The sequence below is a fragment of the Simochromis diagramma genome, unplaced genomic scaffold (assembly GCF_900408965.1).
Source record: "Simochromis diagramma unplaced genomic scaffold, fSimDia1.1 OVJJ01000044.1, whole genome shotgun sequence".
NCBI lineage: Eukaryota > Metazoa > Chordata > Actinopteri > Cichliformes > Cichlidae > Simochromis > Simochromis diagramma.
The window spans coordinates 370,436-387,546 of record NW_024386942.1 but is presented as its reverse complement, the minus strand read 5'-3'; the positions used below and the strand labels follow the sequence as shown (position 1 = coordinate 387,546).

At 42.0% G+C, this 17,111-nt stretch overlaps 1 protein-coding gene across 2 annotated transcripts; it reads left to right on the top strand.

Moving 5' to 3' along the window:
- Nucleotides 1–1,133: 1,133 nt before the first annotated feature.
- Nucleotides 1,134–15,120, top strand: LOC120737279 (butyrophilin-like protein 1). Of its 2 annotated transcripts, none has more exons than XM_040037896.1 (6): nucleotides 1,134–1,212; nucleotides 10,019–10,369; nucleotides 12,462–12,788; nucleotides 12,874–12,975; nucleotides 13,879–14,210; nucleotides 14,591–15,120. In XM_040037896.1, exons 1-5 carry the CDS (start codon nucleotides 1,176–1,178, stop codon nucleotides 13,995–13,997), a joined length of 936 nt encoding a protein of 311 aa, XP_039893830.1. In that variant the 5' UTR covers nucleotides 1,134–1,175; the 3' UTR covers nucleotides 13,998–14,210; nucleotides 14,591–15,120. The 2 variants fall into 2 exon arrangements, with proteins under 2 accessions (XP_039893830.1, XP_039893829.1); XM_040037895.1 differs by lacking the exon at nucleotides 1,134–1,212 and adding an exon at nucleotides 8,926–9,047.
- Nucleotides 15,121–17,111: the final 1,991 nt, after the last annotated feature.

The window sequence follows — 17,111 nt, the reverse complement described above, 5'->3', positions numbered from 1 at the left end:
GTCCCGTCTGTAACATCTGAAAATAAAATAAATAATAAAAACAAAGGTCAATCAAATGGACCAATACGGCAATGCCACGATGATCATTTGGCAAAATAAATCCATTGGGTATCCTTGTTGGTCTTCAGACAACAATTCTGACGGCTAAAGAACCAAATGGGACAGGCAAAAAAAAAAAAAAAAAAAAAAAAAAACCCATCACGGCATGCCTGAGCTGAAGACTGAGCAGAAAACTGAGCTGGTAACAGAGCTAGAGACTGGAGCAGAGGTTGTGGTGGTTGTTGTAATGAAGTTTGAAGTGGTGGTGGATAAGCATTAAGCTGAACTACTTCGCCACCAGAACATGAGGAAAACTGCAGGACGGGCTCACCTGAGCCTCCAGCGGACACACGAACGGGTGCAGGCACCTTCTGGACACTAATCGCTCCCACCCGGGGCGTAGGAATGGGTGTGGAGACAGGCTGTATCCTGGCTGACCTCACCCTGGGGACCAGCATGGGTGCAGGGGCATTAGTAACACCGTTACTTGTAACGCTGTTACGTCGTTGTTGCAAACAGTGGTTGTTTGTTGCCTTGATTAGAGTCCAGATCATGTTGCTCACTGATATTTTTTTTTTTCGAGACCCACGATATTTTCGATGACCAGCACTTTAGCTTTCTTTGATGATACATTTAGTTTAATTAATATTACAATTAATATACAGTATATACAGTTTGTCGTCCAGGTACTTAGATTTTCTCTTTTTACTTTGTTATGCTGCAGGACTTTTTTTTTTTCTTTTTTTGGCTATTTCAGTGTTTTGCTTAAGTCTTTAGATATGAGACTTTTAAAGTTTGTTTATGCAGGAATGTAATTTTTTTTTGGAGAAACCTTAAAAACCTACTGTCAGTTTTGTAAAGTTTAAAATGTAATTTCTAAATGTTAGTTTAAAATGGGAGCAGAATAACCCCACAGAGCAGCAAACACATGTTACTAAAAGCAGTGGAGGGTCAGCCTAGTAGACGGTACATGTCGTTTCTCTTCTGAGTTTAATTGTGAAAGTGGATTGCAATAAAAATATTTTATTTTGAAGGATCAACAGGAAATTATCAGGACTGCTCTGTCTACCTTAAGAGGACCAAACCTTTAGTGCAGCAGCAGCTGCGTGTTGTTGTTATCAGGACTTTAACTGGAGATGAAGATGTTGCTGCCGCTCCTGCTCCTCGTACTCGGTAAGAGCGCTCCTTGAATGCAAACACAACGACACAGCTGTTTGTGCTTTTAGACAACAAAGTCTGTAACATGAGTTTACTGGATGAAGCCACTCACTGTATGTGTTTCAGTGGACAGCCAAGATACTAAAACACTTCAGATTATTTTCTGTTTGGAAGAAACCGTGTTTTATTCGAATTTATGATCTCAAATATGTTTCAGCAAGATCTCTGATCATGTTTTAAACCTCACACTTGACTTTCTGGACAAAAACTTATAATATAAAGTTCTGTGATATTTTTATGCAAGTGTATTATACATACACATCTCTATCATAAATAGTATAATATTTTTAAAAGGCCTGTAGTTATGGTGAAATAGATTTTGTTACAGTATAAAGATTTAAATCCACTGTTGAAGGGAGGGCATCACATCTCGTCCCACTTCCTGCTGATATGGATCAGCCACAGCAGAATAAACAGGAAGACAGTCTTGTGGAATTTTTGCAGGGCGGCTGTTTCCTCCAGTTGTTTTAAAGGGCATATACTACGGAGCCCCGCAAGGGACATGGGAGAAAAAAAAAAAAATTAAGACGGACTTTTGCGAGATCTCGCAAAACAAACTCGGGATCTCGCAAAACTTTTGCGAAATCTCGTAAAAGTTTTAGCCGCATTCTTCAGAGGCCGCCAGCTCAAAGCCGACCAGGAGGTTGAGGCACGATGTGCCGCAAAAGCAGTGTTCCTCCCGGCTGTAGTAGGTCTCGACCTCCCGTTAGCTTTGAGATGGTGGGTGCCAGATCTCCGAAAATGTTGGAGCACTTTTGCAAATATGTGATGTCTTGTAAACCGAGCAGATATCTAACTAAGTAGCTGCCGCCATTGTTGGAATTCAAGTTTTGCGAGATCCCGCAAAAGTTCATCGTAATTTTTTTTCTCCCATGTCCCTTGCAGGGCTCCGTAGTATACAAAGCGGTGGGTCCCAAACTTTTTTCTTTTTTTGCTAGCGCCCCCGCCCCACTAACTCTCTATCACACACACACACACACACACCCTCCATCCACACACACACCCATATTTTGTTTTCAAAGTTCATTGCAGTTTATTTCACAACTCAAACCTTTAGTAAAACCATCTTCATGGTGTAATTATTTTACATATAGTTGTTTTTTTTCCTGTGTAATAATATTCAACGTTGCTAGCAATACATTTTTCAAAAAATGCCTCTCTGTGCAAAATGGGTTTAAAAATACAAACTGTAAAAATGTAAGCTGTGGAATACTGTTTGTCTGTGATTTGGACAGGGGGAACAAACTGTGGCAGGTTCAGCCTGATATTATTTGTATCCCATTGTAACTTTACTGTATAAAGAGCTAACATTACCAACATCTCATTGTAAGAAGTGTTTGTGAACTAAAAATCAAGAATGTGGGATAATGTTTGTCCGTGATTTGGAGAGCCCAGCGACACAGGCGAAACAAATTCCCTCGGGGGTATCTACCTTCATATGTTCTAGCCTTTGGTTTGAAAGTATATTTGGCGATGCTCTGCTTTGCGTTTGTGTGGGAGCCCCATCAAAAAACCTGTCCATTACGCTAGCAGTGTCCAAGCTATCTTTTTTGTAAATTTATACCCCCCCTCGCAGTGGCCCCCCAATATGGGAGCCACTGAGTTAAAGTATTATCAGCAAACTGAAGTTAATGGAAGCGAGTTAAAATGATGTTGTCCACTGAGTTTAGGGCTACTTTGTCAGGGGCTGGGTCTGTGATCCAGCATTTTGAGTTCATTGTGTATTTTTTGAGTTGTTATATTAAATATATGCTTAATTCTTGTGTTGCCATTATTAATTAGGATTTAGTTGAGTGGTATTCTAGTTCACATCAGGTCTAAGTGCTTTTCATGACTGTATTTTCTCCATCCCTTGGTTGTATTATTTAAAAGTACAAACTCTCTTATCATTGCTATGCAGATGACATTCAAATTTATTTTGAGTTGACTGAGGATGGTACACTGTCGATGCATCGCTTCTTCGATTGTATAAGTGAAGTTAAAGACTGGCTGCTGAGCAATTCCCTTATTCTAAATGTCAGAAAATGTAATCTTTGACAGTTATACTCCGAGGGCCCATCTAACTGGTCTCCTCGGGCCCTTCGCTAATTTTCTTTCTGATTTCGCACGTAATTTGGGTGTTTACCTGGATAGCTCTTTTAGGTTTGACAAGCATATGTCCTCTGTTATTAAGTCTTGTTTCTATCAACTTTGTTTAAACGCTAAGGCCAAGCCGTACTCAACACGTGAGGATCTAGAAAAACTTATCTATGCCTTTGTCACATCCAAGTTAGACTATTGCAACTCCTTAGACACTGGGCTTCATTCTGCCCTTCTTCATAAATTGCAACTCGCCCAAAATGCTGCAGCTGGCATTTTAACTGGTACTGGTAGGTTTGAGTCTATCACTCTCTGACCTTCACTGGCTCCCAATAGAGCCTTTGTACTAGAAAATGCTAACTTCCTGTTTTAAGACCGGATTTAGAGTTGTACACATCTGGTAGCTTTATTTTGCGGTCAATTGCTACTGCAAAGGTGGACGTTGTTTCCCCCGTTATGTCGATATCAGCTTGTCAATTTTATCTTTAAGTCTTACTTCCTTGTCTGTGTACTTGTATGCTTGCTTAATCATTGCCTCCAACCTGCTAGCTTATCTGCTTTTGTATTTTGCTACTGTTTTATTGGATTTTGTGAAGCACTTTGGTGTACCTCTGATTTTAAATGTGCTATATAGATGTTACATCCCCACGAAGAGGTCTAGGCGTGTGAGTGAGGGGACCAGTAACAAACCCCCTTGTATCAGCTTTCCTAGCTGGCACACTCCTAGCCCTCGAGACCGGCTGTTTCTGTTTGTAGGTCTTACAATTTGCCATTAAATGGCCAGGCTTAAAAAAGAAGAAACACTTTTGTTCTGCTTTAGGACGAGACACTAGTACCTCACTCTTTGGGTACTGTGTAGTGGGCACATCACTAACCTTCAGTAGGTCATCGTGTCTGTTGTCCTTAATGGCACTGGTTTTATGGATGAGAACAAACTCATCAGCCAGCGTTGCAGCCTGCTGTAATGAGGAAACCTTCTGTTCACTGCGGTATACTGCGATCTGCTCGGGGATGCAGTTCTTAAATTCCTCCACCAGCATTAATTCACGCATCGACGCCAGGTCAGTAGCTTTGCTGGACACACACCACCGATCAAAAAGCACACTTTTCTTCCTCGCAAAATTTCGGTATTTCGGTCCCGGGGATCAATAGGCTGGGGAAACAAACTTCTTCGCACTTGCTCCGCTCCTTGTCCAAACAATCTTCACACAAGCAGTCCACTCATACTCACAGGGTCCAGGGGTCACAAAAGGGCTGATCCAGGTAAACCTATTAACACAGACGAGGGTAAGTCGGAGGCAAGCACGGGAACAACAGGATTACAATGAAGCCAGGCAATACTAATGAGAGCTACTCAATATTCCAGCGACGAGTAGCTCAGAGCCCCTGCCTTAAGAAGAGCTGCAAATCACCGGAGATCAGCTGCAGGTGCGTGGGCCAAGGGCGGGAGCCCAATCAGAGCTCCGCCCAGGCAGACAGGTAGGAGAGAGAGAGAGAGAGAGCAAGGCGAGGGGAGTGGAGAGGAGCGGAGAGAGAGTAAAACAACAAACACTTGTGGCCACACTGGGCTGGCTGGGGAGGCACAGGGACCATGACATCCTTGCAGCAACAAAAACATAATATTCCAGAAACACGCTTTGCCGATCCGATCAGCTGTTCATAACACTTCCTACATTAAAATACACGTCAGCGCGTACGATCGCATGTCCGGCATTACCTGCCCGAAACCGGAAGTGATGTCATTTTCGCGGAAAATGTAGTTTTTTACTTGTAGGCCTTATAAGCCTATACTGGTGTTTTTAAAAGTCATGTTTGACTCTATGCATTTCTGAATAGATTCTGGGATGCTTAGAACTCAAATTGCACTGCTTTAAATAGTTTATTTTGATGCACATGCTGTTTTCTTTGCAAATCTGCATTATAGGATTGTTTTTCATTTTTCTGCAGTATATAAAAATTGGTGTATCTCAAAAATAAAACTATGAAGACACTCAAAAAAATTTTCCCTGTTGTTGTAAACTATTTTTTGCAACTTTTTTGTATTTAAACATATTATTAATATTTGGGCTATAATGGTTGTATTGATGTATAGCAACTTGAAATGCTCCCAAAAATGGCACTACAGCATGTAAAAATATAATATAAGCTCTGGCGGACTTGGTTCTATGGTAGGTCTTAAAGGGTTAAAGTACGCAGCCTTAACGGTCCACAAGGGCCGCGTACTCAAAGACCGCTAAGGCTGGAAGTGAGAGGCTTGTGAAATGGGACGGTCTAGCATCCATTGCGCTGCCCAGGTTGCCTAGCAACCATTATACTAACAGCTGGAAACGTTTCATACAGCTTTGTTTGACAGAAATGAAGGAGAACATATCTTGTTCAGTTGTTTGTTTGTTTCTACAAGAGCTTTGTGTGATTAGTTGAGTATCTGAGGCTGAGACCACAGGACTGTAAAACATGATTGTTGGGCTTCACTTCTGTGCTGAACAGTCATTTAAGATTAGCTAGTAAATAACAAATAGTTAATGTTGTTCATGAGTTCAAAGTCATCTCACTTTGGTAATGAAAATATAATACGGCCAATATTATAGTTATTATATTAATCATTATTAGTTATTACAGCAGTGAACATGAACTCTGTGCCAAACACTGAGCTCAGTACAGATTCAAGTTGCAGTTATTTATATTTCCTATCACCTTAAATCTTCACTCAAAGACAAGTGTCTTTGACAGTGCATATATAGGTGTATCATATATAAGAGACAAATGTTCATTCAGTATGTTGGCATTACTAAATTTGGCTCAATGCTTATATATATGTGTAAAAAGAAAATGTACGAGCTGTGATAACTGTTTCTGATAGAATGAAGAGTAGACTGATATATTAAATATTCCTTTATTGAGTGAGAAAATCAGACCATGTCATAACTGTAAGTCATACAGAATAGATATCAGAGCCTTAAAAGCAAGAAATCAGATGGTTTACAGGAAGCCAAAGCTGAAGCTTTATGAGAGTCTGTATCATTTACATGATTTATTATCACTTTATTTTACTGGAACTTTAACCTCCTAAGACCTGAACTCTTCCACTGCATATATTTTTAATTTCTCTTTGATATTTGGGCTGATTGGGACCCGATGAATGTAAAAACAAAGAATTACCAAATTTGTTTTACCTGATTTTTCTTTCGAAAAACATGAGAGCCACATATCAATCAATCAATCTTTATTTATAAAGCACTTTTCATACAAAGATGTAGCACAAAGTGCTTTACATGGTTAAAAGCAGCCCACCCCACCCTCCAACTCACTCCCCACACTCTCATCAACATAAACATGAGGATATTCATTTAAAATTTCGATAGACCAGTAGCAGTATAATGTCCTTGTAAGTGGATATCAGGCCCTTGTAGAGCAAGATTGAGTATTTTAGTCTAAATAACCCAAAATGTGATGTCCACATATGTGGACGGCAGGTCCTAGGAGGTTAAGATCAGTAAAGCTTTGTCCTGCTTTATATCACTTTATCTTACACTCAGCGCTGTCATTGCTTCCTTCCTTCAAAACACAGCAGCTCAGAGATCATCCAGATCTGCGTGTCATGTAGTTGTAACAACACACAGGCTGTTTGGGCCACAGCCAACACCAAAACAGCAAACTGCTTCGAGCAGTTTCCTCTGACCTCACACTGCAGCACACTATATCTGCTCCTCGGTAACCCTTACATCCTGTTTGGGTTCAATTTGACCAGTGAAAATACCTTCAGTGTTCAATTCTTTAAGTCTTTTTGCCTAAAATTTGTGGAAAAGTGGAAAACTCTACAATAGTTTTTATCAACAATCTTTAAAGGTTCTGAAATGAATATGTAAAATATGATATTAAAACATGTAACATGAAACTGCAGCTCTGCAGAACAACAACCATTGCTGTTTACTCCCAAGAGGGAGTGGATGGGGAGCTGTTAGGAAGTCTGATGTTAGGAAGCCTCACATACAGATCTGGAAATCTCCTCCTACTGTAAAAAACACTTGAGACTCATCTGAAAGTTTAATTATTTTCCACCCTGGGCTGGAGGAAACCTGAGCACAGTCTTATCTTTTAAATGTACATATTTGTAATTAATTAAAAATCAAACGCTGTGCCAGTTTCTGGCTTTGCTTGAGAGTGTGTCCAGCAAACCTGATGGCACAGACTCTTAAAATCAAACGCATCCAAACTCTGAGGCTGTGAGCAAAACACGAAACACTGAGGCCAAGAACAGCTGTAATCCTGTGTGATTATCACAGGAAGCACAGCAGTCTGTTCTCTCTTTGACTTTAGAAACTGATTTATTGGGATCAACACGAATGTTAACAGAGGGAGAATCTTACTGAAGCACACTGATTGTCTTAAAAGCAATGCACCGATTTAATAACTCGGTGTAGAAAGTACTTTGTTACGCTACTTGTTACATTACATTTACGTTACTATGTAATACAACCTGGTTGTCTTAGAGTTATCACATAACAATATAAACCTGAGGCTGCAGTCTGACACACCCACACAAATCTGGTAACATTTTATATTACTGATGATTTAACAGTTTTTACTGAGCCAATTTTAATGGCTTTAAACTGGAGAAGGTACCAGCAGGAAGTTTTTGGTTTGACTCTACTAGCACACTAGTGAGTACATGTAATATGTTTTCAGATTCTAGACAAGATATTGTTTTTGATATAATTCATTTAATCTATAGAATCAAACATCGAGGGATAGAAATACATTTTTATGGATTCCTGCACATATCTGTGTAGATGGAAATGAACAGGCTGATAGGTTTGTTAAAGGTGCAATAAGAAAGAATCATGTAGATATGAATATAAACACAGTAAAGATCAGGTTAAAAATGGTCTGTATTTATATAGCGCTTTACTAGTCCCTAAGGACCCCAAAGCACTTTACACATCCAGTCATCCACCCATTCATACACTGGTACAAGATACATTGTAGCCACTGACAGAGTTGAGGCTGCTGGACACTGGCGCCACCGGGCCTCTGACCACCACCAGTAACAGGTGAAGTGTCTTGCCCAAGGACACAACGACCGAGACTGTCCGAGCTGGGGCTCAAACCGGCAACCTTCTGATTACAAGGCAAACTCCCAACTCTTGAGCCACGATCGCCACCTTAAAAGTATAATTAAGGTGAAGTTAATGGAAAAGTGGCAGGCATGATGGGACAGAGAAGGTAAAGGTAGTGGGACCGTAGAAGAAGTCAGAGAAGTAAAAAAAAAAAAAAAACGAGTATATAATTTCAAGAGTAAGATTTGGCCACACAGGGTTAAATAGCACACTTAAAAAGATGAATAAGCACGAGACAGGAGGCATTTGATCACGTAATGTTAGAATGTGGTAAATATAGGTGGGAAAGGCAAATACAGAAATCTGAATCACAGAAAAATACAGTTCAATTAAGGGTAACATAAATATTTCAAATGAGTGCAGATCATGGAGTTTATAGAGCGATATTTGTGTTTTTAAGAGCAACAGGTGTTTATATGAAAACAAAAGTGTAAACGATGTCCAGAAGGTGGCGGTAATGCACCTGAAGCTGTTTGCCAACCGCTACACAAGGATAGAAGAAGCAGCAGCTGCAGGCTGTGGTGGCATCGAGCTCTAACGGAATTTTCTCCCGGAGAATGAAGACGTTGCTGACGTCACTGCTCCTCGTGCTCGGTAGGAAAATCGCTTTGATCCTGTTTGAAGGCGCACGCGCTCACTCGGGTGTGTGCCTTCCAACAATAAGAAGTGTAACGTGAGTTTACTGTGAATCCGCGCGCCGTCCTGAACTTCACCATGTGATGAACCGTGTGTGTCTGCGGCCTGGTGGGGGCGCTGTTCCTCTGTATCCGCTCTTCACGACGCACTGGAGCAAATATTTAACCCTCACGTCACCCGGCTGAGGGCACCGCCCTGTTTGTCGGACAGTGATGGTGCGGAGCTGGACTCTTAGCTGGGCTGTTGCTGCTGCAGAGTTTGTGTCATGTTGTGTTTTTAACTGGCAGCGAGTGAAGCTGTAGATCATTTAAACATAAGATATAATTCATCTTCTCTATAAATCCTCTTTTTCCAGCAACACTGAAAACAACCAACTGTTAAAACAAACAAGCAGCACAAAACAATATGAAGCAGTATAGTGGACGCCATTGTTGACAGTCACCTCATGCACTGTTTGTATATCCATGTCCACACGTGCTTCAGTGGATGGCTGCACATATTTTGCACAGCTGCTGTTGTGTAAAAGCAGCAGGTGTCCACAGAGATGTGACTTAAGATGAGGATAAAAAGTAAAAAGCAGCTTTTCTTCTGTTTTCTGCTTCATGTGTGCTGAGTCAACAATGTTGTGTTGATTAGACGTCTAAGCAGCGTTTAAATGTCAGGGTTTAAATGTGAGGCTGTCAAGACGTCGAGCAGGAATTTGCAAAGTGCTGAAAGCTCACAAAATCTCTTCCTTCTCTTTTCAACAAGCTCAGAAGCTGTTTTTCACCTCAGTGTAAGGAAGTCGTCACTAACCTCTGATGCCTTTGAAACATCCGTTGGTTTTGTGTAATTACTCATTGTGTGGCTGTGATGGACGTTGTATGTTTGTAACTTTCTGAAGCCAACTGAAACACTCAGTTTGTGTTCTTGTTTGTGTCTCCTGCCAGTTTCCCGGCATGCCCTGACTGCGGTGGTGGAGGTGTATGAGGGGGTAATGTCTGTCCTGTTGCCCTGCAAGCACTCAGGTTTTATCCCTGAGGATGACCCCACAGTGCTGTGGACTCGTAGTGATCTCAATCCTAAATCTGTCCATGTGAGACGAGAAGAAGCAGATGATCTCAGAGGGCAAAACCAGCGTTACAGCGGGCGCACGTCGATGAGGCCTGATGCTTTGGACTCTCTAGACTTCAGCCTCACTCTGAGAAACCCAACAAAGACTGACAGCAGCATCTACACCTGCTCCATCAGTGATGGGACAGAAGATCAGAGACTGAGAGACATCCAGCTGCAGGTCAAAGGTCGGTAATTAACCTGACCTGACAGAATGAACGTTTTGGGATCTCTTAAAGTAAGATGTCTGTTAGTGGACTGGTGGTGCTGAGAGAAGCTTTAATGAAGTCAGTCAGGAAAAGAACCTGAAGATCCCAGTGTGTGATCCAAACATCTCTGCTTTTAAGATTAGACATCAGACTTTCATTTTGATAAAGCTTCCTGTGATCTGGATCTTAGTGCTGCTGCTACAGGCTGAGGCTGCCTGGTTTATGGTCTGTCTGAGCTCCTCTTTCTCCTCGTTCTTCCCCATCACCAGGTCATGCTCATAGATCTTTGAATTCTTTTCTGTGTAAAACACTCCAAACTCGATTGTTCTCACAGATGGATGAAGGTGAAATCAACGTGGTAAGAAAATAGTTGGAGGAACCTAATTAGAAAGGGAGAGATTCAAGGATTCAGGTCAACAAGCTGCTGTGACTATCAGTCAGTGCTAACAGCTAAAGTGTAGCTTTTACATGTTTCAGTGCAACTAGGGCTGCACGATTTTGCATAAAATGAGAATCACGATTTTTTGGCTTAGAATTGAGATCACGATTCTCTCACGATTTTCTTTTCCAGTATAAATATTTATTGCACTTATTAACTCCACATCAACTTCGTAACAGGTGAGACTGAACATAAAAACAATAAATAAACATAAAAACAACAAAATGTTGTACTGCTTGAAATTCCGTCTCCACCGTTGCGCGACGCTGCGTGTATAGAGCAGGTAGTGCAACAATAGAAAAATAGTTGCGGGACGGCACTGTGTAGCGTTTGTCTAGGGTGTTGATCATTTTCCTAAATCCCTCGTTTTGCACAGTGTGGATGGAGCCATATCTTTGGTCAGGTGATAAGTGATAGCCTCCGTAATTTCTTTGTGCCTGCGGGAGTTCGACGTGTATAGGGAAGCGCTGTATAAGGTTCCCGTTATTGATGTTTGGGTGGTTGACCGGGACGGATTTTCTCCTGTCACTTTCTCCTCATCCCTGACGTGCTCTCCGTTGTTTTTTCCCTGCTAATTTTAGCAGCCAGCTTCTGTATCACGTGGTATAAGGCTCCGCCCTCGTCATTTGTTGAGCAGGAAGAGTGAGCGCTTGTTTTCATGCAGATTACGTCCCGGATCAAAATGCGATACAATCGTCGTCGTCTTTTTTTTTTTTTTTAAATCGTTGTCATTTGGAAATGAGATCGCACATAAGTATGAATCGAGATCGCGATTTTCTAACGATTAATCGTGCAGCCCTAAGTGCAAGTAAGGAATAATCCAACAATAGCTCTTCAAACCTGATTAAAACCCATGTTAATACACACTGTATGTGTTTGCATCATATATAGTCAGGACTACTGAGCGATGGTGGTGGACCACCTAGAACAGAAATGCCAGGGACGATGTTTTTGTCCCAGCCCATTAAAGTCAGTCTGTCGGCATCTCTCGGCTTTCATTACAACTGTTCATTTTAAAGCTCAGTTTTTACGAGCCTAGTTTGTTTTGCAGGATGTTTCACAATATAAATATATGTAATTTATCAAACACATCATATACAAAACTAACATGTGATTAAAACTATGACATGTAAGCATTAAGTCTAACGTCTCTTCTTCTCCTGTCCTCTTTCTTATCTTTGTCCATCTTCTTTCCTCTCTGTGTGAATTACAGCAGCTGGACCTTTAGCTGCGACACACTGTGAGACAAACTGCACACAGACAGTTTGTGTGTTTGCTGATGTTTGTTAACACTGCATTTGAAATTAGCTGACACTTAAACATCACGCGGTGTCCGCTCGCTTCTCCAGTGCGAGCTAGATTCTGTAGACACGACTTACGGACACGTGCACTCCCACTTCATCCCTGAGTATAAACACTAAACCTAAAGTAACCAGCCTGTTTTGAAAATGTAAGAAGTAGAAAGTTCAGATACCTGAAAATTTTACTTAAGTAACAAAGTATTTGTACTTTGTTACTTGTGACTCAGTAACATTGATACCCAGATCTAGTAGGTCACGGCTATGCTATTACTGAAAGGGTGTCTGCTGTTTCTTCTTCTACAGTTGATATTGTGGTTTCTCGTCCTCTCAGACCAGCAGGTGGAGGTGAAGGTTGTTGGAGGCTCAGACTCCGTCATCCTGCCGTGCCAAATCAAACCTGACCTGCCTGAGGACACCACAGTGGAGTGGACTCGCTCTGACCAAGAACTGGTCCATGTGTATTCAAACAGAAGTGACGACCTGACGAAACAGGACGGCCTTTACAGAGACCGAACAAAGATGAGCGAAGACCTGCTGAGAACTGGAGACCTCAGTCTGACCCTGAAACAGCCCACAGAGAGAGACAGTGGAGGATACATCTGCACCATCTACAGGGACAAAGACATCCTGAGACAGAAAGTAGTGCTGCAGGTCAAAGGTCAGAGCTGCAGATTAAGACCAAAGGTCAATGCAGGAGGTTAAGGTCAGAGGTCATGTTGTGTTTGTTTAATGTTTCTCCACAGAACCGTTTCCATCCTGGGCCACAGCTCTCCTGGTTTTCCTGCTTCTTGTTCTGGTCGTTTCTGCGGTTCTTTTATTTAATTTCTGGCATCACATCATGTCATGTGAGTGTCTCCTACTACACTACCCATAATGCCACAGCATGACTTTACTAAACAGTGTGTGCTGCATTGATCTGACACAGAGGCTGCATGTGGACAAGCTGTTCTTCTTCTGTGGTGGTAAACAGCAGCTGACATGGAAACATGTGCTGACAGTAAATGTTGCAGCAGCTTCAGTAAATGCTCCTCCTTGAGTTGTGCTCAGTCATGTGGTGGAGAGCTTCAGATGTTCAGACACATGAGATCTTCATGGTTTCTGTGCTGATGTGTGTGAGACATGGCCGACTGTGGAGTCACCGATTATTTCATGAAGTCTTATCTCGGCTTCCTAGAACCTCTCCTGCTCAAGCCTGTGAACATCACCCTGTTGTCTCGTCACACAGCAAACTAAAGATCCAGGAAACACAAGAAATTGAAAATAATCAAATCTATTATTGAAATTAGTCAGTAAGGCTGTCAGAATAAAAATGAAACACATATTTAAAAAGAGCTAATGTATTAGCTCTTTTTAAATATTAGTCTTTTTTAAACAACAAATAATGTGCAAATGGGAAACTAAATATATTTTCTGTCCACAAGTTCAAATAAAGATTCAAATGAAGTCAAAACGATTTTATTTTCCAGTCCAAAATAAAGTTTCCAACTTCTACAGATGAGTCATTTTATAAATTCACGACAGCAGTGGACGTGTTCTGGAGTGAGGCTCACACTTATCTTTGTTCCCAGCTGCTGATAACCTGCTGAAGAAGCTCTGTCATGACTTCAGCCATGTGGGAGGTGCATGAGCCTCTTTACAGGACGAACTCATTCATGTACCTGTGCTTTTATTTAGTTTGTTTAGAATTACCCTCTAAAAACCTGCTGTTACCGTCTGTACAGCTCATGTTGTGTTCATTGTCTTCTCAGTCATTCCGGTGGAGGTGGAGGTGGTGGAGGGGGCGGAGTCTGTCCAGCTGCCCTTCAAACCACAAAAAACCTGCCTGGAGATGTTAAAGTGCTGTGGGAACGCTATGATCCCAGAATGAAGGCCCACGTGTATCACAACGGCTCCGACCTGCCTGAAGAACAGAGCGAGGTTTACAGAGGCCGGACGAGGATGAGGGGAGACCCACTGAGGACTGGAGACCTGAGCCTGACTGTGGAACGGCCCACGGAGGGAGACGGTGGGGAGTACAAGTGTTTGGTGTGGAGGAGGGGAGACTTCATCAGAAAGAAAACCGTGAGGATCAGAGTCAAAGGTGTGTGTGTGTGTGTGTGTGTGTGTGTGTGTGTGTGTGCGTGCATGCGTGTGTGTGTGTGTGTCTGTGTGTGTGTGTGTGTGTGTGTGTGTGTGTGTGTCTGTGTGTGCGTGTGTGCGTGTGTCTGTGTGTGTGTCTGTGTGTGTGTGTGTGTGTGTGTGTCTGTGTGTGTGTGTGTGTGTGTGTGTGTGTGCGTGCGTGCGTGTGTGTGTGTGTGTCTGTGTGTGTGTGTGTGTGTGTCTGTGTGTGTGTGTGTGTGTGTGTGTGTGTGTGCGTGCATGCGTGTGTGTGTGTGTGTCTGTGTGTGTGTGTGCGTGTGTGTGTGTGTGTGTGTGTGTGTGTGTGTGTGTGTCTCTGACTGTCTTGTGTCTCCTCTGCAGGAAGAGTTCAGGTCCAGGATCAAACTGCTGGTGAGCAGCTCTGACATGAACCATCACTCCTCCACGTCCAGCACTGTGGGGAAAGCTGTGGATTGTAAACTTTCAGTCACGTATCAGCTTCCTGTCACACACGAGGACTTCCTGTTAAGGTCAAAAGTTCATCAATCAGCAGCTCGTAAAAACTCCACCCGAGTGTTTCAGAGGATGATGATTCTCGACGGTGGTCTTTTAAGATCTCAGTGTTTGGGCGTAAAATCCCAGATATGACACACAATGATGGACAGCAGCACCCTGCAGTATCAGCGGTGCTGGTTATTCATCATGTGTGTACTTTAAAGGAAGGAACGAGCAGCAGCATGAGAATAAGCTCCATGTGTGCACTTCCAGAGAGGATGCGGCTTCATCAGATGCACAAATCAGCAGTTGCATTTGAGCTTTATTAGCAGAGCCTGTCGCTGAGCTCTCTATTTAAACTTGAATCAGTCTTTTGCAGTAACTTGAACGTGTTGGTGCTCACAGTCAGAGCCCTGCATATATCAGTGAGTTACTGCAACCATACGTAACGTCTGGCTCTCTGAGGTCAGCTGATCAGTGCTTGTTGGCTTTCTATTCATTATAAAGTGATCGAGCTTCATTACATTTAATAAAATCATGTGAAGAGTGAAAGGATGGAGGAACAGAGCTGCTGAAGTGCAGTCTGTTTACATATTCAGTAGGGCTGCAACGACACAAAAAATTCACGGTTCGGTTCGATATTTTTTTCGATGCAAAAAAAATGTTCATGCCTTTTTAATTTGTCATTTATTAAAATGATAAATATATATTTTAACTCAAAAGTAGTTTTTAAATGTAATGTTGCTGAAACAACAAAGTAATAAAGAAAATAAATATATCTGATTGAGGAATCACTCATCTTTGGAAAAGAGAGTTTATTACAGAGAAATGGCTCTTTCCAAAATAAAAGCCAATAAATAAAACCAAAATAGTTCCAAAGGCCAGATCTGAATGAGGGTGGGGGAGGTTCAGTTTGCCATGTTGCAAGGAGAGCTTAGCTTCTGTCTGCTAGCTTGCCCTGCGCTCAGTGAATCTGGGTTCGACTACTCCGCCTAGGCTGCACTGTCGAGCGCAGATCCACTGAGCGCTCAACACAGACAGCATCATCAGAAGGAAAGTTGATAAAATAAATTAAAAATTTTGCATTGTTTGATACATATGCGTACCGAACCGAAAGCACTGTATCGAACGGTTCAATATCGATACGAGTATCGTTGCACCCCTAATATTTAGGGATAACTATCGTGCCAATGACAGAATATGTTTCTAATTATGGAAGAAATGTCTTTATTAATAATAGAAGAATTGGAGCTGGTGCACGCCTGTTTCACTGACTGTCACAATCACTGTTTACACGTATGAATATCTATAACTATGCAAATATTATTAAAGTTATTTTATCCTTTCTTTAAAAAAAATATCTGTTTGTTGCAAAAAAACATATAATTAAAAGTCAATTGACCTTTTTTTTTAACAACTGTTGGATTATTCAAACAGGGGTGGATCTATGGGGACAAGGGGGGGGCAACTGTGTCCCTCCTGTAGAGACCCCACCCCCCACCACCACCACAACTTCTGTATTCTCAAAACACTTCTCACCTGTTCTTGTTTTTTACTGCACAGTGGGAGGTTTTCCCCTCTAAAGCTTGTTAAAATCCTCTTGTTCTTGTTTTTTACAGCACGTAATGACACAATAAATACAGGGTGGGCCATTTATATGGATACACCGTAATAACATGGGAATGGTTGGTGATATGAAAGTCCTGTTTGTGGCACATTAGTATATGTGAGGGGGCAAACTCCTCAAGATGGGTGGTGACCACGGTGGCCATTTAGAAGTCGGCCATCTTGGATTCAACATTTGTTTTTTCAATAGGCAGAGGGCCATGTGACACATCAGACTTATTGAAATGTCACAAGACAAACAAGGGTGTGCTTGGATTCAACGTAACTTTATTCTGTCATGTCATCACAGCTGGTACAAATTAGACTTACAGACGACCGCTTCTGGTCCCCAGGCCGTATGTTTGAAAGTCAATAAACAACACTGAGAGGCAGTCGACGGTTTGATCTCCTACAAAAATAAAATGAAGTAGAGCCTGAAATCTGTTCTAATAGAAACCGTGTGAATCCTCTGTGGGGCTTTGTTTTGTTACAAAAACATCACAAATATGAATACTGCATAAACCCTGGAACACAGCATTTATATTAGAGTAGAAGCATCACCTTTATATTAGCTGTTGGAGTCCAGTCACTCTGACATGTGTGACTGTAGGTCTTGGCTGTGTGCTGGCCAGCTGTCGCCGTCTCACTCCAGCTCGGAGGATCCAAGCGATGCTGCTCCATCTGCACTCTGCTGGCCTGTCTCCTCCTCCTCCTTCCATATGGTTCAGTGAAGCCTGTAGCTCCACCTGCCTGACAGCAGCTACCAGCAGACAACATGCACCTCCTGTCACATCTCCAGGAT